Below are 24,843 nucleotides of genomic sequence, written 5' to 3' on the forward strand. Positions count from 1 at the left end.
CCCCCGGTACCCCCTCCATTCTATTTGGCTAGAGTGCTGTGTGATTTCCATTAAATCAGAGTTCTGTGACTTAGCTGCCTGTTCTGTTCCCATGACAACTATCCAAAATCCTGATACCTCGGGACCAGCACTGGAATAGATTTTTTTTTTTTAAAGTGGCAGTCTGAGCCTATATGCAGTAAAATGTGTATTGTATTCTGATATCAAATTAAAACAGGGGAAAGTGTGTTTTTTTTTCAACACATTGAATTACGCTGGGTTGTTCTATCCTATCCAATACTTCCTATATTTCTACGCGGATTTTCTATGCTGTGCTCTGATAAAAATGTCCCTTTATTTGCTTTTGTGTACAGCCAGATAAAATGCAGACTAAATCACGTAAAAGTGTAACGTGTGGACACGCTGGGAGTCCACTCCAACCAGACAAAGCAAAATCAAAGCAGAACATTCTGACAAGCTTGACTTGGTTTGTTTCTTATGGGCGAGCCAAGATGATGTGTGAGACTCATACTGTGCAGACAGGCAGCTACAAATTTGCTTGGCTAGTTGACTGGTGGGAGGTTTGGGGGGGCGGGGGGCCTGAGTTGTCACATTAAAGCAACGCAGTGAAAGAAAGAGAAGCCTTTGTACCCATTTTTGTCGTTTCTGAAGCTGTTGATTGTCAACAGAAAAACATTCTTACATTAGAGCATGTGAAAATGGGAAATTTGCACTTTGTGCACGAGAAAGAAATGTTTGTCTTTTTGATAAAAGGAAATACTAACTTCATATTAGTCCTAGTGGTAATTTTTTATTTTTTGAAATGTTGTTTTTCTCACTTGGGGTGAAACACCTTTCTGTCAGAATGATCAAAGCACAGATTTAATGATTCAACTTGTGCAATGTTCTACATAATAATAATAACTATATTACTAATATGTTTTGCTGCATTTAATCAGTGACGTAGAAGACATTTGATTAATGGAAGTGATCTGACTTGGGAGAACAAGCCTCTCTGTGTTACTGCCCCCTTATTTCAACCTGCTCTTGCCTCCCTCCTCCCCTAGACTGAGCCTTGTTTTCTGCCCCCCCTCCCCCCTTATCCCATGCAGAATGAATGGCACAGATGTTGTTGGACAAGACAGTACCCCTTGGTCCCCTTTCCCTCACTGCTCACTCAGCATGAGGTCTGAAACTTGTTTTCTGATTATTGTGTCCCCCCTCCCCCCAAACTTGTCCCACCGCGGGAGACAAAAAGGGACCCAAAGAGGAGGGAGACAGAGATGGGGACACCAAGAGCAGCCCAATTAAAGAGGGAGGGAAGAGGAGCGCACAGCCATGTTGGAGGAATATGAAGAAAACAGACGTGGGACAGCTACCCTGGTGAATGTTTGTGGGGTGCCACAGTGTTAAGGGTCTGAGTATGGATTGTCCAGGGGAGCTGCAGTAGGGATTTGGGGTCCGGACTGAAGATGCGGGTCGGTGCATGGCTTCTCTGGGTGTCCTGGTTCTACATCTGGGCAGAGCACTCACAGAGGTGCAGGTGCCAAGACACGTGTCCAACAGAGACAGAATTGGACAGGAGGTCAAAGAGTCGGGTCAGGGAGCATGATGGTGTCGGACGCCGGCACACGCCTCACAGGAACAGGCCACAGCGCAAAAAAGGTGAGTGCGGAACTCGCACACTGCCTCAGACTGGAGGCACGCAACCCTGACACGCTGCAACCTGCTGCAACCTCCTGCACATGCAGTTTTACATGAAGTATTTGAAAGCAATACTTGAGTAAAAGTACAAGTCTAGCACCAGAAAATGACTTTGGTAGAAGTTCAAGTCACCTTTTAGAACATCACTTGAGTAAAAGTCGAAGTATCTGATAGTCACCGTGCTTAAGTATTAAAAGTCATTTTATGATGTTAAATGTACTTAAATATTAGAAGTAAAACTGGAACTTTATTGTTGCTTCCTTATAGTACAGCGTGATGTTAAGGGTTTCCACGCCTTCTCAAACATCAAAGTATGACATCAACAGAGAGAAAAACACACAATCTTCAATCTTTCACTCCAATGTAGGACATTTCTGGCAGAAACTAGTTCATTTAGGTAAAAGTAGTGTAGTAAAAGTGGACGTTTCCAGTTATGTAAATAACAAATTAAAGTGCAGACACAAAGTATTTGTACTTTGTTCCATTATAACACTGTGCACATGGACTCATGTATTGTCATACAAGGTCTGTGAATTTATCTTAAGAGCTAGGTAACACTGCAATTATAAATTCAGTTGGTTTCCAATGTAGCTAAGATCAATTCAACTCAATTTTATTTATAGTATCAATTCACAACAAGTTATCTCAAGATACTTCACAGAAAGAGTAGGTCTAGACCACAGTCTATAATCTATAAAGTATAAAGTCTCAACAATTTTTGTAATTCTCCCAAAAGCAAGCATAGACCAGCTGATGAATTGAATAATTTGTTTGTGTAGGACGTTCATTTACAATATAAATATTGCCCAACAGACACCACTTTATGTTTGTGACAAACAATTCTAATTACAAAAGTAACCATTTCTTTCCCCTTTAAAACACGTGTTGCTCTTTTCCTCTGACTATCAAAATCCAAGATGTAGAAAAGTATTCAAGAAGTGACTGTTGACTTTCTCACAAACTGAGCTGGCACATTGGATGGACATTGAGTATATCATATCAAACAGGAAATATATGTTGGCTATGTTACATGGTCTATGCATAAACACATTTTCCTTTTTATTTGCTAAAGAGTTATTCTTTTATCACAGATATAGAGCATAGACCCCAAACAGAGCTAATGTGACAGAGGATTTCTGAAAAATGTCATCACTTTAAAATCATGTTCACAAACCATCATGTAATTAGACAAAAATATTTAAAGATTTTTGAGCGCTGTGAAGGCCAACCAGCCTTAAACTGCCTAAAAGACTATGTAAAATAAGACTCCTAAAATATGTATTGCGTAAAAGATTTTGACAGCTGTCAACGTGTTTCAATGTCTTTTCGGTTTTAGTGTCATAACCATATAACTAAAGCTACTATCATAATCATGCTCTGACTGTGTGTGAAATAGAGAATATCTGCTTACTTCTAAAGTTTTTATTGCTACAAAAAAATGCAATGTGCAACTCTGTAGGACAGTTGAAGTATTGAATGAATTAAAGGAATTGCCCACATAATGATAGACATTGGGGCGCCTGGGTAGCTCACCTGGTAAATTGTGCGCCAGTGTGTCCTTTTTAAGTCTAAGCTGTCCTGTCAAATAACGGCCTAATTATTCCCCCAAAAATTCTTTAAAGATAGACGTTTTTTCTGACACCCCCAGTCTTTAATTATTTCAATTAGGGTCAGTAAGAAAAAGACAGGATGCATTTTTGTTCAAACTAGCATAAAGCGTTCATTCGTGTTGACAGTGATTGTGGATTTCTTTACAAAACACACTTGAATCACAGTCCGAATTTACTCGGAAGTCACTTTTTATCCCATTCCTCACTATAGCCGACACTTTCTTTCTTTTCCCATTCGATCCCCGCCCTGCGCGCCCATTCCAATCCTTCCCCTGACCTTTGGTCCTCAGGCTGAAAGAGGTTCCTTCCCTCGGCAGTCCCCAGCCCAGCACCATTCCCATGGCTTGTGTTGTGGCCTCGACTCATCCTTCATCCTCTCTTAAACCTTTTGTGCCGAGTGAAAGCTGGCCGGTGGCGGGGCCATCAAACCCCAACTTGTTGGATCAATATAAACATCCATCACTTAGCCCCGGCCTTTCTCAGCCTCACAATGAACAACTCACTAAACAACGCTTCACTTTATGTGAGCCATTGGAAGGAATGAACTGCTGTAGTTCACTTCACACTCACTACTGGGTTGCCCTTGTTTCTCTGTTGCAACACCTTATCGATACACAGAGGCCAAGCATCAATCTATCATTATATATGTGTTGGTCAGTTTGTCTGCTTGACAATCCCATTTTACAACAATAAAATTCAAGTGAGATGGACAAACAGAGAAATGTGTCTCTTTAGATAAAACAGATGTTGACAGAGTTTCCTCTTGGGGACATCATTTGAAATTGGGAAAAATATATGCAAATTATTGCAGATATGCAAATGAGGATTATTGTACAGTTAAAACGTACAAAGTCTTTGGCGATTAGACTTTGTCTCTATACAAATATATTGTATATCTATGTAGGGGTAGAGAACCATCAGACCTCCCCGATGGAATCAAGACAGCGGTGGTGGCGACGAAGGAGCCCAAAGACCAGAGCCTAGGAGGCTCCGGACGGGTCAGCTGGAGTAGATGACTGGAGGTGGAAGGGGGGGTGGAGGGTTGCACTCTTTGCCTGCAACGACAGCAGAATAGCAAAGGGAGAAACAGATTTAAAGCAGGGTTGTGACTCTGTGATTGGCCCGTACAATTTGTGTATGATTCTGAATGGTTAAGCAGGAAGGTGAACGCCTCCAACAGCTGATTCCATTTAGGAAGAGAGCATTGATTAAATTAGGTCTTACTGAAAGAATGCACGCTGAACTACATTTAAATCAGCAGAGACTAGTTGTATGTGTGCATATATACACAGCAACAAAAGTACATTCATTAGGATAACAGCTGAATTGATTTAGGACTGATTAAAAGTTACGTCTTCCTGAAAGATTTAAAAAAAACGTGTTATGGACCTGGGAGAGAGTGGTAATATTCCGAGAAAAAACTCTGAATTTCCATTTTCACACTTTGCAAAGACATCCGTTGGGCCTGCTTGGACCCTTTGGCTGGCCAGTCCCGGCCCACGGGCCGTGTGTTTGACACCCCTGTCTTATACCATCACAGCACCTTCGTTTCCTCTGTGTGTTGCGTTACGGGACAATGGTGTCCTCGCTCAATCTAGAATATTTTGGTAAGCACACAGACCTTTTGTCATGTGAACTCACTTTTCAAGTATGAACACTCTACTTACAGTGGCTTGTATAAGTTAACACACCCATGCTAAAGTTGATTAAGAAGAGGAATAAAAAAACGTTTTTTGGAAATTGATAATAATTCCACTATTCAAAAATATTTAGGAAAATCCAAAATTTATAAAGGCCAGTTATTTCATGGATCGGGATACTATGCATCCTGATAAAGTTCCCTTGGCATTTAGAATTAATCTCCCCCCCATCATCACATTCCCTTCACCATACATAGAGATTGGCATGTGGAACTTACCATAAAATCATCTCTCAATGCAAATTAAACTAGCTATTAAGCTTACTGAAATAACACCATGCCAATCTCTATGTATGGTGAAGGGTAGGTGATGATGTGAGGGGGGGGGGATTTTAATTCCAAAGGCCAAGGGAACTTTATCAGGATGCCTAGTTTCCTGATCCATGAAATAACTGGCCTTTAAAAATAGAAATTTGCCTGCCTCTATGGGAATTGAACACAGGGGTGTGTATACTTACGCCCCCTGTAGTTTAAGGAAGAACATTTATTTATTTACAATACATTTTTCATTCACAAGGAAAATGTGTTTCCTTAAAAGGTTGGATTTTTCTAAATGTTTTGGATTAAGGCATTAAGATCAATTTCCAAAAGATTTTTTTTTTATTCATCTTTTTAATCAAAGTGTAAACTTTCTCAAGCCACTGAACTTAAAGCCTGCTTTGGATGAGTCTGGAATAAGTATGGAATTGGAACACAATGCCAGTATTTTTATTTACTTCAAGTGCATTTCTTTCCAGTTCAGTGATTTCCGATACCATTACATAAAGATCACGTACAGCTGAAATAGATTGTTGACTCCTTGAATGATTGAGAGATAAAAAAATGTCCTTCTATTGTTTAGAGACATGGGAGACTCTGACCTTCCTGTTTCTCCACAGTGTTGACAGAGCTGCTGCCGCAAACTGTCAAAAACCAACTAGAAAGCAGTTAAGATAGGACGTTGGAATGGGTTTGGACAGTACAATGGAAAGCAGCCGTTGTAATTGATTAGATAATGGGGAAAAACAACCAACATTCACGCCTTTCCTGTGGGATTTCTCACGCTGACATTCAGCCTCACGCTGTGTTTTTAGCACCACAATCAATGAAGTGTTTTAAGTGAGGAGCAATCACCTGGGTCTTCAGTGCTTGATAAAGGGACTTTGTGTTGTGCAGGGAACTATTTGGCATTTGAATCCTTTAGAAATGCCATATGTAAAGACCAAATGTACAATAATTACACTTTATTTGAATCCATGGTCCTACTCAAATTAACTGCATATTCGTTCATTTTCTCTCTTTTCCATCCTGTGTTTTCATACACAGCTAACTGCTGCTGTTCATTATTTTCCCTGCTGTTGAAAGTTGAATTTCTATGACTGTCTGGACTCCTACATTTAGCTTTATTATATATAATAATAAATAGATATCTATATCCCTACGTATAGATAGTTAGCTAGATAGATAGATAGATAGATAGATAGATAGATGTAAATTGATAAATAGATAGATAGATGTAAATTGATAGATAGATAGATAGATAGATAGATAGATAGATAGATAGATAGATAGATAGATAGATAAAAAGAAAGAAGTAGAGTGCATCACAGGGAAAATCAAGCCTACCTTTGATATTTTAGATTTTATTTTGAAAACCTTCCTGACCGGAAGCCTGATGTCCCTACGCTAGCTTGAAGTCGATGCAGTGACAGAGACCCGTAGTAAATGAATTAGGCGCTGATATTCTTTATAGGACGCTAGTTTTTAAGAGAAGGAGGAAGTTAACTGTAATGTTTTTCTAGTTAATACGAACAGAAAGAGACATTGGTTGATTAAATCCCGTAGTTACAGTGAGACTATTAACGTTATTAATCAGCTGGCTCGGATTGGGCAGTATCTATATGACTGGGAACTTCGCTGATAATGGTAAACACACGTGTTTTCATCTACACTTTGGCATCAGTGGTTACACTTCTTCTGTCAGGTAAGTGCATCTGAGTCTGACATTCATTCCACACTGCAGACATGATATATATCACATAGCATAGGACACCATACTTCTTCCACCATATGATATCTATGCGCACTGGTGGAAGAAGTATTCAGATCGCATATAGGCCTACTACCACACTGTAAAAAATAATCTGTTACGAGGTATGACCCCTTCACTATAAATGTAGTTTAAGTTTAAGTGTTTAAGTATCATCAGGAAAATGCACTTCAATTTTTAAAATGAAAACCCTCCCATGTTAGAAAGTGTGAAGGATCCTAGCAGCTGTGTGTCTAATGTACTAATCCTCTCAGGTGGACTAGTTTCATTTATAATAAAACATCAGATTTTATACCTACATTTGTTATGTGTGCAGAAACTTTAAATTGTAAAGTAACTAAAGCTGTCAGATAAATGTAGTGGAGTAAAAAGCACAATATTTCTCTCTGAAATGTAGCCGAGTAGAAGTAGAAAGTGCTATCAAAATAAAAGATTCCAATACCTCAAAAGAACAGCACAGTACTTGAGTAAATGTAATACATTCCACTACTCCTGTGGCATTCGTACATCCGATAGGCACACAAATAATATTCCTGAAATGAAAGAAAGCAAAGGTCTTTGTTTATCCATCGGGGAATGTCAATGCCATGCATCATACACTTACTCATCTACATTTCCATTAGATAAAAGGAGAAGCAATGTGTGGGATTGCTTATTTATTGACATTATGCACAAGGATGTAATTGGAGTCTTTTTAATTCAACAGCACCAGAAAATTGCGATAAATTGCTTTTTTTCAGGCCATGTTCAGTGAAATTCTGAAAAAAATGCCAATGAATGGAGTTCTTAATATTCTTGTAGGAGCAGCTTTGTTTTCATATTGCCGGAAACCAAAATCATAGGTAGTGCAAAATATATACAGTAGCTTCATATGATACATGTGCTGTTATTTTGGCATCCAATGCAAATTATGCTATTGTTTGTGCTATCCTCTTATTGTAAAAGTCTGGCATTCGCAGAATATGTTTAAAGTCCCTGAATTAAAGACATATTTCTTGTTGACTGTACTTCTGTGAAGAGTCTTTACAGATTGTGGTGATATTACATTATTATACATATAGGCTAGGTTTGGTTTTAAAGCCTAATACTCGCTGGGTCTCCTGGAAGGTCCTGATGGGTCTTTACCCCCAGTACTGTACCTCTTTATTCTGTTGTATGTTTTAGGGTTGACTATTGGTGCTTTTACAACATATTTACACAATTAGATTTGTGATAAATAATCACTCTAATAACACTAATGTCAGTATAATGACTAATTGGGTAATGAAACAGGAAATGAAATGGACACTTTACTGCATACAAACAAACATATTTATTCACCTCTTTTCACCCACAATGAGAAATATTTTCAGGTATGACTGAACTTTATTTTTGAGGAACTACAGGGCGCTTAACATCTACAACAGGTTTATTACATGAATTTTACAAGAAATTCTTCAGAGGGAAACCAAAACCCAAATGACCACTATCACATCAATAGACTGTTTCCAATTTATATTCTATTATACTAACTCACTTACCGTTTTAATTAGAGACGTTCCGATACCCCTACCAGTATTGGTATTGCTTCCGACACTGCCTAAAATGCTGGTATCGGTATTGGGAAGTACTGGAGTTTATGCACCGAACCGATACCACGTTATAAAGCCCTACGTATTTGCGTTAAAGTAGTTTATTTATGTTCTTTTTCAGTTATAACTGACAGAATAATAGAAAGTTCCACAGCAACCTGAGCCAGACCGATAACAATCACATAAATCATATCACATCCATAAAGGGATAGTAGTATACAGCTGTTAAAACATAATAAGATGTAAGACACACTATCGGGTATCGGCCGCAATAACAATAGAAACAAAAATCATTAGTGCTATGTGTCTTAACCCTTCAGAGACCTTTTAAAAATCTATTTAAGACCTTTCTGTTTCCCAGAAACAGCTATGACTTTGCTAGCGCTATACCAACCAGACTCCATTTAAAAAACAGTACTTTTAGAGTGTGTAGTGCCAACAGCGAAGAGTCTCATGATAGCTGTGTGTTTGTGTCAGAACTTGTTGCTATGGTAAACCGTGGCAAATCTCTTTGAAAAGTCATAGCACACCATTCCCAATCATTCCACACGTTTAGTGATTGTGTGCAGTTGTTGGCAACGCTCCATGACTAGTAGCAGGACAAAAAACAGGCTGAATAATAATAAAAAGTATGAGAAACAATAGTCTGTAAGGAATGCACTAAGACTTATTATATGAAATATTTAGTCATGTTGGCTTCTTTTGACTCTACTCAGTGACAGTGGGTTAGGTCTGTAACAATTTTTAAACAATTGTCTAATAGTCAATTTTTTCAATAATCGTTGTTTCTTTGTTTCACTGCAATTAATTGCTAACGTTAGCTCAGATCTTAAAGTCTGCATGTGTCTCTGGGCTGGAGCTGTAATGATAGTGGATGGCTGCTAGCTGGCTGGGGGCTGACTGTGGATGTGTCCCCGGGTGCTGTAATGATAGTGGATGGTTGCTATCTGGCTGGGGGATGTCTGTGGATGTGTCTCTGGGCTGGGGCTGTAATGATAGTGGATGGCTGCTAGCTGGCTGGGGGCTAACTGTGGATGTGTCCCAGGGGGCTGTTGTCAGCTCTCATCCTGACTGAAGCCTCGCAGCACCGGGAGACTGAGACAAAAGACAGGGGTGTGCTAGCTAGCTAAATTACCATTAGATTAGTCCTCTATACAGTTAACGTTACTGATGAATTCGTGGGTTGGCCCAGAGTTGTGAACCGTGGTCAAAACAATCATAAGTAAAATAGCTGTGCGTGTTGAACAATGTTGTAATCTTACATTACCCGCCAAGAATTACATTAGCATTAGCTACTTGTCAACGAGCACCTTTACTGTAGGCACCAAAGCAATTTTCCTCTTTGCTCCCCCTTCAGGTTGGGAGGGTAATTGTTATAATTATTCTAATATCTCATTCCAACAATTTTGTAAGCATTATTTTAAGGTGCAAAAGAATCTTTAGTGTTGGATTGATTGATATTGAAATCAATCAATATCAATAAATAAGGTATCTGTTGTATAACTGTGTTGCAAAGTGGGATGTAATCAATGACAAATCAATTCCATGTGGCAGAAAAAAATTCTATTACGTTAACTGAGAACCCAAAAAATAAAAAAGATTCGAGGTTTGTATTAAATCCTGGGTCCAAAATCGTGATACAAACCGGACCGAGTTTGGTGTATCGTTACAGCCCTAGTACTCTGGGATTTATTCAAACTTTAATTTTTTTGAAAAAGTAATACATAGGTAAAATCTTGACTGAAAAAAACACAATAATGCAAAGATAATGCAACTTTGCAAGTGTTTGCAGCATAAAAGCAAGATTTTTTAAATATTTCTTAGTGCCTCTGTGAACTTTTTCTCCCAAATCCTTGTAAACTCAGTGGTTTTATTGATGAAGTGAAGTAAATGGAACTTAATTTTAAAGAGTGTCTTTTGTTCTGCTGCGGATATGCTGTTGACGGGGGACTTCCAGTCTCCTTTTGTTAGGGTTGATGTTCCTGAGATTCTGGAGCTTCCTCTCCTGACAGGAAGCTGATCACAGTCTCCCCGTTTCCTTCAATGTGATCATCCAACGCTATGGGAAGTTCAAACAATGGCATTCCACTCTTGCCTGCAAACACACATTGTTTGTTGGTAGGACGGTTTAAATAGATTTGTTGTGGGTGCTAGTTAAATGAACTCAGAGGTAGGCCTGCACAATATTGGAAAAAAGCTGACATTGTGATATTTTTCTCCCCTGTGATATATATCGCGATATGAATAAATAAAAAGTAATATTTAAATGATTGGAATTGGAAATAATAAATCATTCTCGACTACTGTGGTGATTTTGTAGGGGAGTGCGTCTACATTGAAGATAAAAATGAAAAGGATCTTTTCTAATGTGAACCACTCTTTGTTGAACTTTAATGCTTCACAAACACCAAAGGAAGTAAGCGCTGTGACTTCTGTTCTGAAGTGATTTTGGAGAGAGAAATAAGGTAGAAATACTGGTTGACTAGCATGACACCATTGTATTCATATAATAATCAATACAGGCCAACGTGTATGACATTGACTGCATGTTGCTTCCTCTAAATGTCAGGTTGTGGTCAGCTCGTTAGCTTGTTAGTTTGATAAATTGATCAGGAAATGAAGTTAGATCAGACACAGACTTATGTAGTAGATTAGTGTTACGTTTCCAGTTACGTTAGGCTAACTTTATTAGCTTTAGCCTGGCTGGTAGCAGCTTTCTGCTTGTTTATATTAGCTTTAGCCTGGCTGGTAGCAGCTTTCTGCCTGTTTCTTTAGGCTAACTAAATGACCTTTAGCCTGACTGGTAGCAGCTTTCCACTTGTTTATATTAGCTTTAGCCTGGCTGGTAGCAGCTTTCTGCTTGTTTCTTTAGGCTAACTATATTAGCTTTAGCCTGGCTGGTAGCAGCTTTCTGCTTGTTTATATTAGCTTTAGCCTGACTGGTAGCAGCTTTCTGCCTGTTTCTTTAGGCTAACTAAATTACCTTTAGCCTGGCTAGTAGCAGCTTTCTGCTTGTTTCTTTAGGCTAACTAAATTACCTTTAGCCTGGCTGGTAGCAGCTTCCTGCTTGTTTCTTTAGGCTAACTATATTACCTTTAGCCTGGCTGGTAGCAGCTTTCTGCGGGGGGAATGGCCGGGAGACGTTATGATTATGTTGCATTAATCAGGGGATTTAGTTCGTATTTGAGGCAATCATAAAACACTGACTAGCTCATCAAAACTGTGTGCATCACTTTGTCAGCTGCAGCTGTTGCCTATACTACTCTTCTCATAGACAGTTAAAGAAGTGGACCAACAGATCCCGTTGCTCTGGACGGAGACCAGTGAATTTTATTAGAAGCACTTTTCCGTTGATGGTTATGCATTACTGCGCTGCCTCCAATTGAGCTTGAGGACGTAGATGTGACGTGGGCAACCTGTCTGAAAGTTGTAAGTCTTCTGGTAGCTGTGCCAAGAGAATACTCAATCATTCCCAACAAGCAGAGATTGAGATCGTAGGTATATGCTAATTATTGATAACCAACATTCTAGTTCACATTAGTAATTAAACTTAAAGAGCTAATGGAAGTCCACACTGTCTGCATGCTTCTCCTCACAATACGGGGATGTTTGGCTATGCGACGGTAAGTCCCGGTAATGGGTTTGCCAAGCAGATAAACTGACCAACACATATATAATAAAAAAATCCGTACTTGGTGCCTATGTATCGAAAAAGTATTGCCACTGAAAATAATAATGTATCCTTCATTAGTCCCAAATGGGGAAATTACAATTTACACTCTGTTGTTATTACACAACGGCCTGAATTACACACACATTCTTGCTCAGTGCCTATACATGCACTAATGGAGATATGTCAGAGTGAGGGGGCTGCCCATGGAAAGGCGCCCTGAGGAGTTGGCGGTTTAGTGCCTTGCTCAAGAGCACCTTGGCATTCCCCATACTTTGGTCCGTATGTGGACTTGAACCAGCGATCCTCCGGTTCCCAATCCAACTCCCTACAGACTTACTGCCACCCTCAAATTTTGCAATACTATGCTGTATATATTTTTTCCCACCCCTAATAATACTAACCCTTTACTGTATTTCAGGTGCTTTTGCAACTTTTTTAAACAGAAGTACAACATGCAGTTTGTCGCCACTCTACTGCTAAGTATACACCTTAGATGCTCTATACAATCTCTACACATCTCTGTGTCGTCCTCAGGTTCCAGAGTTCATGCGCAGGAGACGCCACCCCGCATCGTCCACCAGCCCGCTGACGTGGTAGTGAAAGTCGGAAACCCCGCCACGCTCTCCTGCCGGGCGGAGGGCAACCCCGAGCCAAGCATCGAGTGGCTGCGGAACGGCCAGGCGGTGACGGCAGACGAACGCTCACAGCCCTTGGTCTTGTCGGAGGGGAGCCTCTTCTTCCTGAGCGTGGGAGAGGGCAGGAGGGGCCAGTCGCACGAGGGCGTCTACACCTGCGTGGCCCGGAGCAGTGCAGGAGAGGCCAGCAGCCGCGATGCAACCTTGTACATCGCAGGTAATTCACCATTATGGGGCATTCACACCCAAAAAAAGAGATCTAGTGATTTACTGCAGAGTGGTGGGGAGTGTCAGTGAAGAGGCCCATTTGTGTGACGTCCTGTTGTGTTCTTAAGCCCCCACACCCACACTTTCCCCCACAGATCATGGGGAGTGAAGACCAGAGCCTAAACACACACATTTAAAATGATGGGGGTAGTGTAGACCGTTTTCAGGCATTTTGCAACTTTTGTACTCATTTTTTTTTTTTATACTATTTATTGATCCCCAATGGGAAAATTTAAATTTACACACAGGTCTGAAAATACACACACACACAGGCCCTTTACATGCACTAATGGAGAGATGTCAGAGTTCATGGGCTGTAACTGCTGGACAGGCAACCTGAGCTGTTTAGAGGGGTTTGGTCATCCTCAAGAGAACCTTGGCAGTGCCCAGGAGGTGAACAGGCACCTGTCCAGCTACCAGTCCACCGCCGTACTTTGGTGCTTATTGGGACTGGAACCAGCAACGCTCCGGCTCCCAACCCAACTCCCTACGGACCGAGATGCTTTTTCTTGTTTTAGTGTGCACCCTATGTATTAAGGCTCAGTCCTTAGTGCAGTAGGCCGGGTTCGATTCCGGCCTGTGGCCCTGTGCTGTATGTCATCTCTCTCCCACTTTCCTGTCTTCAAGCTGTCCTATTGAATAAAGGCCAAAAAAGCCCCCAGAAATCTTAAAAATAGATAAATAAGTGAGTTGCTGTTGAGGCATATTCCACAGTTTGTCCCAAAGTCCAGTTGTTTCACATGTATAATGTGTATGTGACGTTTGGAGGATACCATTCCACATCACCACTGATGGCCCAAACTGGTGTTAGCTAATGAACTCCCAGAATCCATCTATTTGCTTTCTAATGGACTGTGTTCAGATCCTCTAAATGGCAGAAATTCAGATTATCATCTGAAACAGGACACAATTACAGTGATGTATACTTAAGGTGTGGAATCCTTGATGCTGTTACAGACTTTACTCAGCAATCATCTCTGACCTGCTGAGTTAACTAAAGCAACTAACGCTCTCCTTAAATAGCACAATATGGATATTGGTCTGCATATGAGAGTACTGTTGAACCAACTAAAAGGTGCTAGGTGTCTTAAACCCTGGTGCACCTCTTGTTTTCACATTTAGCAACAAAAAGAAGGCAATATTTATATATTTTTAAAGCATACCTACTAAGTATGTTCCTTGTAAGGGAGCAGCATTCTCCCGATATTATGAGATCACATGAAAATCCATCTTGTCAGACTTTAAAGAGCCCATATTGTACTCATTTTCAGCATCATATTTGTACTCTTGGGGTCTACTAGAATAGTTTTAAATGCTTTGATGTTAAAAAAACAAAATGGCCCGTTACTGCAGATCCTCTGTCTGAAACACTGAGCTCTTGGCCCGCCTTCCTGAAAAGCCCGGCCTTGTGATTGGTCAACCAAATTTCAACAAGCCACTAGCTTGTTCAAGCAGCACCGATGAGCAGCACATATGGCAAACTGGGCTGGCTTTTTCAATCAGTGACATCACTAATGGAGGAATTTTAAACTGGAATGTGAGCGAGCCGATTCAGGGAGTTGAGAAAGAAATGCTGCCAGGGGGAGAGGAAGCTCCATTTGGATTGGAATTAGTTTTTTGTACTCAATACTGTACATCTCCTCCATACACCAAAAACTATATAACACATTAAAAGACCGGACATATACCCAAAAAGCGTCATAGGGCCTCTTTCAACAAAGATTCTCTCAAGTAATGCGTTTGTGTCCGGGCCAACGTGCCTCGCCAGTTTCTTGCTGCAAATCATAGGGTTTGAAGAAAAACCGTCTCATTCTAAACCCATCAACCAAAGTGGCTCAAGGAAGAGATTTAATGACAGTATAACATGTCTATTGTCTCTACACCTGAAGTTAATTATATGTACTGAAGAAGGCCAAAAAACAAATACAGTAATGGTAATTAATGTTAAACCTTTTCTAAAGCCAACAGTTTGATTGTTACCAAGACTACATGAGCGGTAGCAAAGTAGACGGGACAGATATAGTCAGTGTTATTGCATGCCATATCACCTGCATCTATTTCAAAGGGAAAGTTGACTCCCTGATCTCTTTTAGAGGAGAGGCACGGGCGCACACACATGCAGATGGTTGATGGAGATGTTTTGGTGACAGAGGCAGAATGGTTACAGCGGTCGGATGTCAATGGTTGCCGGAGAGGAGGGGGTAAAACAGTGGTGCTAATGGACCTCGGAGCCTCAGTGTTTACTTATCTGGATCCCAGAGAGGCAGTTGATATGCAGCGGCTGCCTGTCTCGGAGTCTTTCCAGGACACGGAAAACTGCGATGGACAACAAGGCAATGTAGGCAAGTTAAAACTAGCCTTGGTTAAGTCTTTTGACTACTGCATGACACATGACAGAAACAGCAGAATGAGTCTTAAAACATCTCTTACCATCTATCTAATATTTAGTAAAGAAGCATCGCCCCTATTGAAGCATTTCAGTGATTTCCCAAGGCATGTGGAAGCCTTCATTATATCTGACAAAAGTCAAGCTAGTTGTGTTGCTCACATTAATTTTACATTGATTTGGCTTGGGTCGTTCCCAAAATTGTGAGAATGCTGCTCCCTTACAAGGAACATACTTAGTAGGTATGCATTAAAAATATATAAATATTGCCTTCTTTTTGTTCCCAAAACGGCTTGGGTGCTGCGCCTACACCTTTATAAAGATAGGGTAAACCCTGCATTTGTAAAGTCACATTTTAAAATTGAATGCACTGTTGGTGGATGTTGTGTTGGCTGTAGAAAACAAAAACCGTAGTCACTCAGATGTGTTCATCATCCTAACAGACTTGAAAGGCTGCTTGACGGCCTGCTCATGTAGCTGGAAATGAGTGAAGCCACTTAATCACAGTGATGTTTTCTTAGGGATGTGACATGTGAGCCTGCTGCATGCATGTCTACTGGTGTACTGTCAGAGAATTGTACAGTATACATTGCAACAGCTCAAATTGGGCGCTTTGTGAGAGTTTAGTGATAGTGATGATACATCAAAGGACAGGGCCAGGCTGGGCCAGTTCCCAACCCAGCTCCCTACTACTACTACTGCCATCCCAACTGTTTGCTGAGCCCACATTGCTGTGTCCATTGTTGTTGGTGGGACAGGTTGGTCCTCATTCACACAGCCTGCGGTAGCCATCCGACGGTCCGGCAAAACCGCAGGTCTTTCCAGCAACAACAAAGCACTCGCTATGTCTCGCTTGTCTCTCTTTTTCCTCTCTCCTGTGAAATGAAGCTGCCTTCAAGTGCGGTCGGATTGATACATTGAAATCTATAAACGATCTGGCAGAAAACAGTAATAGCAAAATATAAAGTCTACTTGTCCTACATTCGGGGGGTTAAATAACACAACAAGAGTTGACACGAATGGGCCATTTGTGACAGTCCCACTCTTTTTGTTCTGAGATCCTCTTAATTCATTTAACGTTGAATTCTTTCAAGTGCAGTGTGTGTAGCCTAACCCTGACCCTGTTGCCGTAGTGTTGCGGGAGGAGTTCCGTGTGCAGCCCGGTGATGTGGAGGTGGCAGAGGGGGAGGTGGCTGTCTTAAGCTGCGTCCCCCCAGTGGGACGCCCTGAACCTAATGTGGTCTGGAAGAGGGACGGCTTGCCCATCAGCTACGTCGATCATCGCTACACCGTAAGCCCTCGGCCTCATCGTGCATGCGTCAGCAGTTACAATTTTTTTCAATCACTTTGGCACATTTATTGAAGCAAACTTAAAACTCTTAACCCTCCTGTTGTCCTCGGGTCAAATTTGACCCCTTTAAAAAAAATTTGTAAATGAAATATGGGTTTCTTTTTAACCAAATTACCACAAAAAATGGATTGGATTCCATACAATGCTCTTTGCAAATACATTTGATCACTGTCATTCCTGACTAAACTTATCTGTGCGTTCCTGTTATCTCAACTATTACTCAAAATAATTAATAATTTCTTCTCTTTTAACTCAAATATTAGGCATAATTCTTAAATTTGGGTTATTGACCATGAATTCCCAAAAGTACTGTTAAACGAATGGCTGGAAGGTGGAGTTAGTAAAAAAAAAAGAAAAAAGTCTAAAAAAGGGACAAATATGTCATATTTTTGTCGGTTTTTGACCCGGGAGGATCAAATCAACTTTATAGGCTGATATGACTTTTTCCTACCTTATATAGGTTACTTTGACTTTGCTATCCATACACCTTGTACTATTCTTTATTTGTCCTGGTACTGTTACGATTCCAGTCGACTGTGTGTAGTACTTGTATGTACAGTATGTGTCTTGTATGTGTTTATACCTGCTGCACACCTAATCTCCCTTCGGGGACACAAATAAAATGTGAAGTTGAGTTGAAAGCTGTACTGATAGTTGATAGTCACCCACTTTGTCAAATTGTCCAGCTGCTAACATTGTATATGGAGGCAGCTGAATAGCATTGAAGTCAGCCATGGAACACACTATACTTGCTTGACTGTAGTCATTTAAACAACTGACCTAATGTTCATAGAAATAGTCATACAGTTTGACGCAGTTTAATAGTCATTGGATGATTGTAAACACACAAAACTTAATTATCAGCTCTTATTCAAACAGGGATTTTTCCTTGGTTTGACACCCTAGATGTGTGGGGCGAATGAGAGAGAGATTCTTTAAAATCCTCACAACTTTTTTATAATTTTTTGTCAGAGAAGAAACTTCTGTTTGTTGATTAGCGGCATTTCTACGGGAACACACTGGGTCACGGGATTCCTGTGAAAAATCACAACGACAAAATGTATTTATTATTTGTATAAATGTATTTGTATGTATTTATATGCAGTTCTGATATAAAAAAACCACAATCACAGGATGGAGGAGGAGTCTTTTTTTGGGAGTGGGATGGGACAGGAGTGAAAGTCCACTGCTGTGTCACCCTCTAATGGAGACACACGTTTCTATAAAGCAACAAAGGATCATCTACAGGACCTACTCCACACACATCACATTAGGAGTGTATGTCTGTCATCTATGTCTGTGACGTCCCGTGTGTCTTCTCCCTCCCGTCACCGGGCTGGTGTTGCAGGTGCTGAGTGGGAAGCTTATCATCGCTCCTGCTGAGAGGAAACACTCTGGAGCGTATGTGTGTGAGGCCAGCAACACCGCGGGGGTGAGGCAGAGCAGGGCGGCTCGGCTGTCTGTGCTTGGTGAGACAGAATTCACAGCTTTAACAGTTTGGAATTGGTACACCAGTACATCACCGTACAGTACAGCACCGTACAGTACAGTAATGTACCGTACTGTACAGTGCAGTACATCCTGGTACAGTACAGTACACATACGGTACATACAATGTACTGTACTGTACATTCTACCAAACAGTACATTGTACAGTACACCATACCATACAGTCCAGTCCAGTACAGTACATCACATTGTACTGTACCGTACAGGACAGTGTACTACTATACAGTACTGTATAATGCAGTACACCGTACCATACAGTCAAGTACTGTACATTGTACCTTATAGGACATTGTACTGAACAGTATACCATACAGTACACCGTACCATACAGTCCAGTACAGTATAGTCTAGTAGAGTACATCGTACCGTACAGGACATTGTACTGAACAGTACACCGTACCATACAGTCCAGTGCAGTCCAGTCAGTACTGAGTTTCCTTTCTCTTGTGCTGCAGCCAAGCCTGTGTTGGTGCTGAAGCCAGAAAACGTGTCTGTGAGAGTGGGGGAGTCTGCCCAGTTCTACTGCCAAGCTAAAGGTGACCCCCCACCTGCTGTGGTCTGGAGCAGTGAGCAGGGGCCGCTGCCCAACGGCAGGTAACACCTGATCAATGTTGATTTATGAACTTAGTGTAAGGTGTGGAAAACATAGACATATTTGTTACACAGCGCTAACTTTTTATTCCTATTTCTTATTCCTATAGAAGTTCTAATGAAATAAAATATATATGGCTGTACTCGACCAAAGGAATTCTTGTCGACTTAATAACTATATGAATTTATCAACTAACTGAATAGTTGAAAAAGAAATCTCAGTCGACTGAAACTCATCGACAAAAGGGGGCAGCACTTAAAAAAGAGATTTTTCTGCACCTATTGAACTGGAAAATTGAGCTGTAGCGTCTAACTAACGGCTTAAACACGCCTTGCCAATCATCCCATTACATATTTCCACACACTAAGGGTATCTTACTTTAGCCTGTCATTAAGTTTCCTCGGGGCTTGGAACCGGGTCAATATCTGCCGAATTACCTTTACGAGATCAGAGGGACAGCACATGTGAAAACTAACTGCTCTGCATGTGTGTATAGGTATCTTGTAAACCCGGACCAGACTCTCCAGATCCACTACGTGACAGCCCAGGATGCTGGGAAGTACACCTGCTCTGCTGTCAACGACGTAGGTGTGGTCACTGCCAGTGCACAGCTGCTAGTTGAAGGTAAGATGGTGTCTGAACAAAGTAAATTGGTTTGAGATGAGCTAGGTCTTTGCAGAATCGATCACAGCCCGTTGCATGCTGGGTCCGCCTTGATCCCGACTCGCTCTGATGTCATGCACACGTAGGCAACAATAATCTCACGAAATCAAGGCGGCCGCAGTTCTGAAACGCAGGCAGAGCCGTTGCTTTTCACCGACTGCAAGACCCAGGCTATATATTGATTTTAAGTGATATTCTGTACAGAACAAGTGGGGCTGATAGTGACATTTAGAAGTCAGAGAGACTGAATCCGTTCAGATTAGAGATCATCTACATTCTCTTGTTAATTAAAATCAGCTACAGATCGCAGGTAGAGCGTTTTGACACCTACTCTGTCATAATTAAAACAACTACAGACTGTGCACCTGCTGATATGTGGGTCTGAAAACATTTTATTAAATCGGAATGGCACAACAGTGTTTTTGTCACTTCCTGTTCAGCCTGAAGGCTGCTGGAATCGTCTGGAAACTGTCTGACTTTACTGCAGCTTTTTGTCCCCGCCCCCTGCTGCCGCCGCCTGCTCTCGTCCACTTTACAGGCGAGGTGCAGTTCATCTCCAACGAGCTTGTTGTCTTGCATCACAGGCTGTTTTTCACTTGACAGTTTGGTCGCATACTGGCTGAGCTTCATTTTTCAGATTACAGTTTTGAGGTTGGAGCTGTTTCTAGCAGTAAAGTGATTAATGGTGTGTGGCAGAAGGATGCCGTATACTGTAAACTAATAGAGATTTACTGTAAGTAAATGTGAGCGAAGTATTGCATTGTCTGTATACAATGTATTATCTACACAAAATGAGTTATATGGAAAAGCACTACAGTTCCATATACTGTATGTACAGTAATACTGGCGAGGCAACATCACACCAGGCCTGGGTACAAACTTCACCAGCATGTTACAGATTGCAGGAAATAGTGGACCCAAATGCAGAGAGCAGGTAGGCAAAAGTTGAGCTTGTATTGTAATATTTTTGTGAGTAATATACTGTACTTTATACACTTTCCAGAGGCTATCAGCACCACACAGAGAGACCTCCACAAAGAGCTGTCAGCACTGCGAGTTGCTCTGGAAAATGTCACCATCATGGCCCCCGGGTCAAATATCTCACAAGTACAATGGAAGGTATGGGCGAGCTGAATCAGAGAGTTTCAAACAACGCCTTGAGTATTTCAGGTGGACAATCCATGTTTTGTTTCCTCTGTGAGCAGCTCCAGTCGCTGCCCGCCCAGCCTCATTACCTGGATGGATTCGAGGTTCTCTATCGCTCTCTGCTCCCTGCCAGCTCAGACTGGGCAGCCAAGAAGGTGACTCTGCCCAACTTCCAGGCCCCAGTGGGCCCCTTAAAGAGAGGCTACAAGTATGAGTTCAAAGTCCGTCCCTACGGCAGCAACTTGTACGGGAGGGAGAGCAACACTCGGCACCTCAGAGTCCCTGAGACAGGTGAGGAATGGTTTGGTTCAAGAACATGTGTGTCCTTTCTTTTGCTTTCTTAATCCTTCCATGTGTTTTATTGAACTTGAATGTACAGTTTTCAGCCGTGTTTAGAAGATAACCGCAAGCTCTCCACCCTCTGAATGCAGTGCCCAGTGCCTCTCCACTGGCTGTGTCCATAACAGTGAGCCGGGAGCAGAATAACACTGTCCACTTGAGCTGGGAGCCTCCTCCTCATGAGACCCACAACGGTATCATACAGGGCTACCAGGTAACCACTGAGGAACACTTCCTGACACTCACATCTCTGGGTTTTTCCACCAGAAAAGTTGCCAAGTGTTACTTTTTTTTTCTTTTTTGGCCCGTATTGGGCCAATCCCAGACTGATGGTAGCATTAATGTAGAGCCCAATAGTTTCTGTGATAACAGAATCATGGAATGAATGGCGAAATTGACAAATTAAAAAAGGCTAAACACAGACACCATAGGGCACTACAGTGAGTCATTGCTAAAAGCTAACTGGAGATTGAAAATGTGACTATGTTTAAGTTTCCAACCAAGCAGCTCCACTGCAACTGTAATTCAACTGTAATATAAAAAACTACATAACATACATAACCCTGTAAGTTTTTAGAACTACATCTAGGAAACATAAACGCTTACAATACATGCTACCTGTGTGCGCAGGGTACTGTGAGAGCTGTAGTACTTGTTGGAAAATGTGTCCCCAGGTGTGGTGTGTGGAGTCTGAGGAGCAGCAGTACCAAAACTGGACAGTGGATGGTGGCCAACACAAGCTTGATATATCTGCTCTGAGTACCGGGCAACGGTACTGGATCACCATAGCAGCTGTCAACGGAGCTGGAGTAGGAGTGCTGAGTGACCCTCATGGATTTGTCATCGGTGAGCAAAAGGGCACTTTCAGCAAAATGTAGCTGTTAACACTGTAAAGCCCAAATATATGTACAGTATATATATTCCTGCACCTTTCAGATGTTGTTGCAGACCTCTGTTACAGATATCACAGGGGTTTCAAATATTTCTTATATTGTTGTAAGTTGTTATGGAAATGGCGTAATGTTGCAACGTCGGCCCTAGTTGGGAGCAACATTTCTGTATCTGTTACTCACAAATATACAAAGCAACAAAAGGTTCCTTTGCAGGGTTAATTTCTTTTTTAGCCCCGTAACAGTAAATATCATGAATCACAATAACAGTCTTATTCTTATAATAGTAATTTATAAATGAAAAAATGTTCATGTGCAAACATGCAATGATGCCGTGATTCATGTCTTCTGTTCTGACAAAACATCTGGAAGTACTCCAATGGTGTTTGCATCATTGCTTACCAGAAACATAAGTATCTGATAAGAACTGTCAGCCAGCGATGGCCTACCTGGCATGGTGCGTTTGGTTAAAGGTGCCTGAATTGTCATTTCCGAGCATTTGCAAAGAAGCAAAATTAGTCTTCTTTTATAGGTCTACACAGGAGCAGTGGGCAGCCTTAGGCTTTGTGGTCCTCAGATCTCTGCAGGGTAAATCCAGACAGCTAGCTAGACTTTCTGTCCAATCTGAGTTTTCTGTTGCACGACTAAAACTACTTTTGAACGTACACATGTTCTTTCCCTAGGCTAATTTGCAGAGGCATCTCCATTTTGACTGGGGCTTAGCTGCGCCCAAGACGATTGTGATTAATTTAAAGAAATGCCAATACACCAGAGCACGTTTTTTTCGCATCCTGGAATGCTGTGTCGACTAGCCAGACCCAGGCAATGCGAGACTAGAGGATGCTAAGGGGCTCGATGTCCATATACTCACCAGCTGGGCAGTCTTTGTCCACATCACCGGTATCTTCATCTCGCGCTTAATCACTTCCATCAGTGTCATCTCGTTCCATCCCAAAAACCCTCTCTCCATTTTGGATGCCATCAATCACATCCTGCAAAGTTTGCAAGTCGAGTGAATTCATGGCCACATGGCCGGACCCATAAACACATTTACTGTCCAATAGCATTGGGAGGATAAACAACCAGATTGACTATGTGAATGTGTCGTTTTTCAAGGATAGCTCAAGATGATGAGTGTGTAACTGTGGGCTTTACAGGGTTTCATTTCTGCATTAGGTGCACACATCAAATGCAGCGTGTCATTTACCCACATTACAGAAGAGACGCTATCATGACTACACATTTGATTTTTCCTGCTGTCTTTTTGCTTTTCAGAACCACAAAAAGGCGGTCCCCCCGGGTCAGACAGCCAGATGCGGGATCTGTCCCGGGTCCTAGCCCTGCTGCACGACCCGGTGTTGATCGGCAGCGTCGGTGCCGTCCTGTGGTGCATTCTGATGGTTGCAGCCGTGTGCTTCTTCAGGCGCCACGGCAGGACAGGCCAGCTGATACCAGGACACGGCAGGGCTAAAGGTGTGCATCAGAATCAGAATCACAAAAGATGTATTGCCCAGAAAAGTAACACTAACTAGGAATTAGATTTGATGCTATTTATTGTAATTTGATTTAGTCCTGTGCTTACATAAAAAAAAAACATTAATTGTTTTTTAATTAATAAAAAAACTATTTTCACAACGGTACATGAATGATGATGAATTCATGTATGACGTCGTGCATGAACAAGCATGAAGTAGCATGTAGTATTTAGTATTTAAAGTGACAGGCTAAAGTATATATTTATAAAAGTAATATAGGTTAAAAGAAAGGTAAAAGAAATATGCAGTATTTATATATGTATATATATATATATATATATATATATATATATATATATATATATATATATATATATATATATATATATATATATATATATACAGTATTTATTTATTTATATATACAGTATATATATATATATATATGTTTATACATACAATATATATGTAGGCCTATATATACATTTTTTTTTTTAACCTTTGTTTAACCAGGTAAGCCGATTGAAAGTAAATTCTCATTTGCAACAACGACCGGGCCAAGACAAAGCATAAAACGTCCAGACAACATGAACTTACACAATAAATATGGAGATTATAAACACAAAAAATATAACAGAGTCTACGGAAAAACACAGATCAAATATAAATACTAAGTGTAGTACAGAATCTGCAATCCATTTGTGCAAATGGAATAGTCCGAGGACATTAAACAGATATGAAACAAATATAAAAGCAGTGCAGATACGATTTAGTGAGCGTGTGCAATACTGCATAAATGATGGAAAAAGAGTTTACACATGTAATTTAACATTAAGAAAGAAAAAAGAGGGTGCATGGATTTGGGGCGGGGTGCGCAAAAAATATTTGAGGGATGTAAAAAAGTTTACACAGATTCCCCGTCAACCATATGTAAATGTACTCCGTATCAAACACTTGCAAATTGTTGTCTGATATAAAATTTGTCTGAAAATACCATTTATCCAACAGATTATAAGCAAAGAAATGAATTGGCCTATTTGTACAAAAAAATATTATATATTAAAAATAATAATATATTAATTAATATCCATACATCCATTTATCCAGCCAAATGTTTGTACCATATGTAGAAGGGGGTCCCTGCTCTGTCTCTCTTTCAACTAAGGGGTCCTTGGCATAAATTAGTTGAAGACCTCTGTAGATTAAACTAGCCAACAGTACATAAAGGAGTAACAACAGGTACAACCGTACACATCTACAGCAGTCAAATTATACACACTGTACACAGTAATGCAGCAGGAATATGAATCCAGAAACATCACTGA

General features: G+C 40.9%; 1 protein-coding gene across 3 annotated transcripts in view; it reads left to right on the top strand.

Annotated features, from left to right (window-relative positions):
* The first annotated feature begins 920 nt into the window (after window positions 1-920).
* Window positions 921-24,843, top strand: part of robo4 (roundabout, axon guidance receptor, homolog 4 (Drosophila)) — a 41,727-nt gene continuing 17,804 nt past the window's right edge. For 2 of the 3 annotated variants that reach the window (XM_034889354.1, XM_034889355.1), the window contains exons 1-11: window positions 921-1,644; window positions 12,800-13,117; window positions 16,687-16,844; window positions 18,253-18,373; window positions 18,869-19,007; window positions 19,502-19,629; window positions 20,672-20,787; window positions 20,874-21,105; window positions 21,246-21,367; window positions 21,828-21,999; window positions 23,319-23,516. In XM_034889354.1, the coding sequence (XP_034745245.1) occupies window positions 1,452-1,644; window positions 12,800-13,117; window positions 16,687-16,844; window positions 18,253-18,373; window positions 18,869-19,007; window positions 19,502-19,629; window positions 20,672-20,787; window positions 20,874-21,105; window positions 21,246-21,367; window positions 21,828-21,999; window positions 23,319-23,516 (1,897 nt within the window). In that variant the 5' untranslated portion in view covers window positions 921-1,451. Of the gene's footprint in view, window positions 1,645-6,702; window positions 6,956-12,799; window positions 13,118-16,686; window positions 16,845-18,252; window positions 18,374-18,868; window positions 19,008-19,501; window positions 19,630-20,671; window positions 20,788-20,873; window positions 21,106-21,245; window positions 21,368-21,827; window positions 22,000-23,318; window positions 23,517-24,843 lie in introns of those variants that run through there. The other variant, XM_034889356.1, reaches the window with a different exon arrangement.

This window comes from Etheostoma cragini, chromosome 13 (assembly GCF_013103735.1).
Source record: "Etheostoma cragini isolate CJK2018 chromosome 13, CSU_Ecrag_1.0, whole genome shotgun sequence".
Lineage (NCBI taxonomy): Eukaryota > Metazoa > Chordata > Actinopteri > Perciformes > Percidae > Etheostoma > Etheostoma cragini.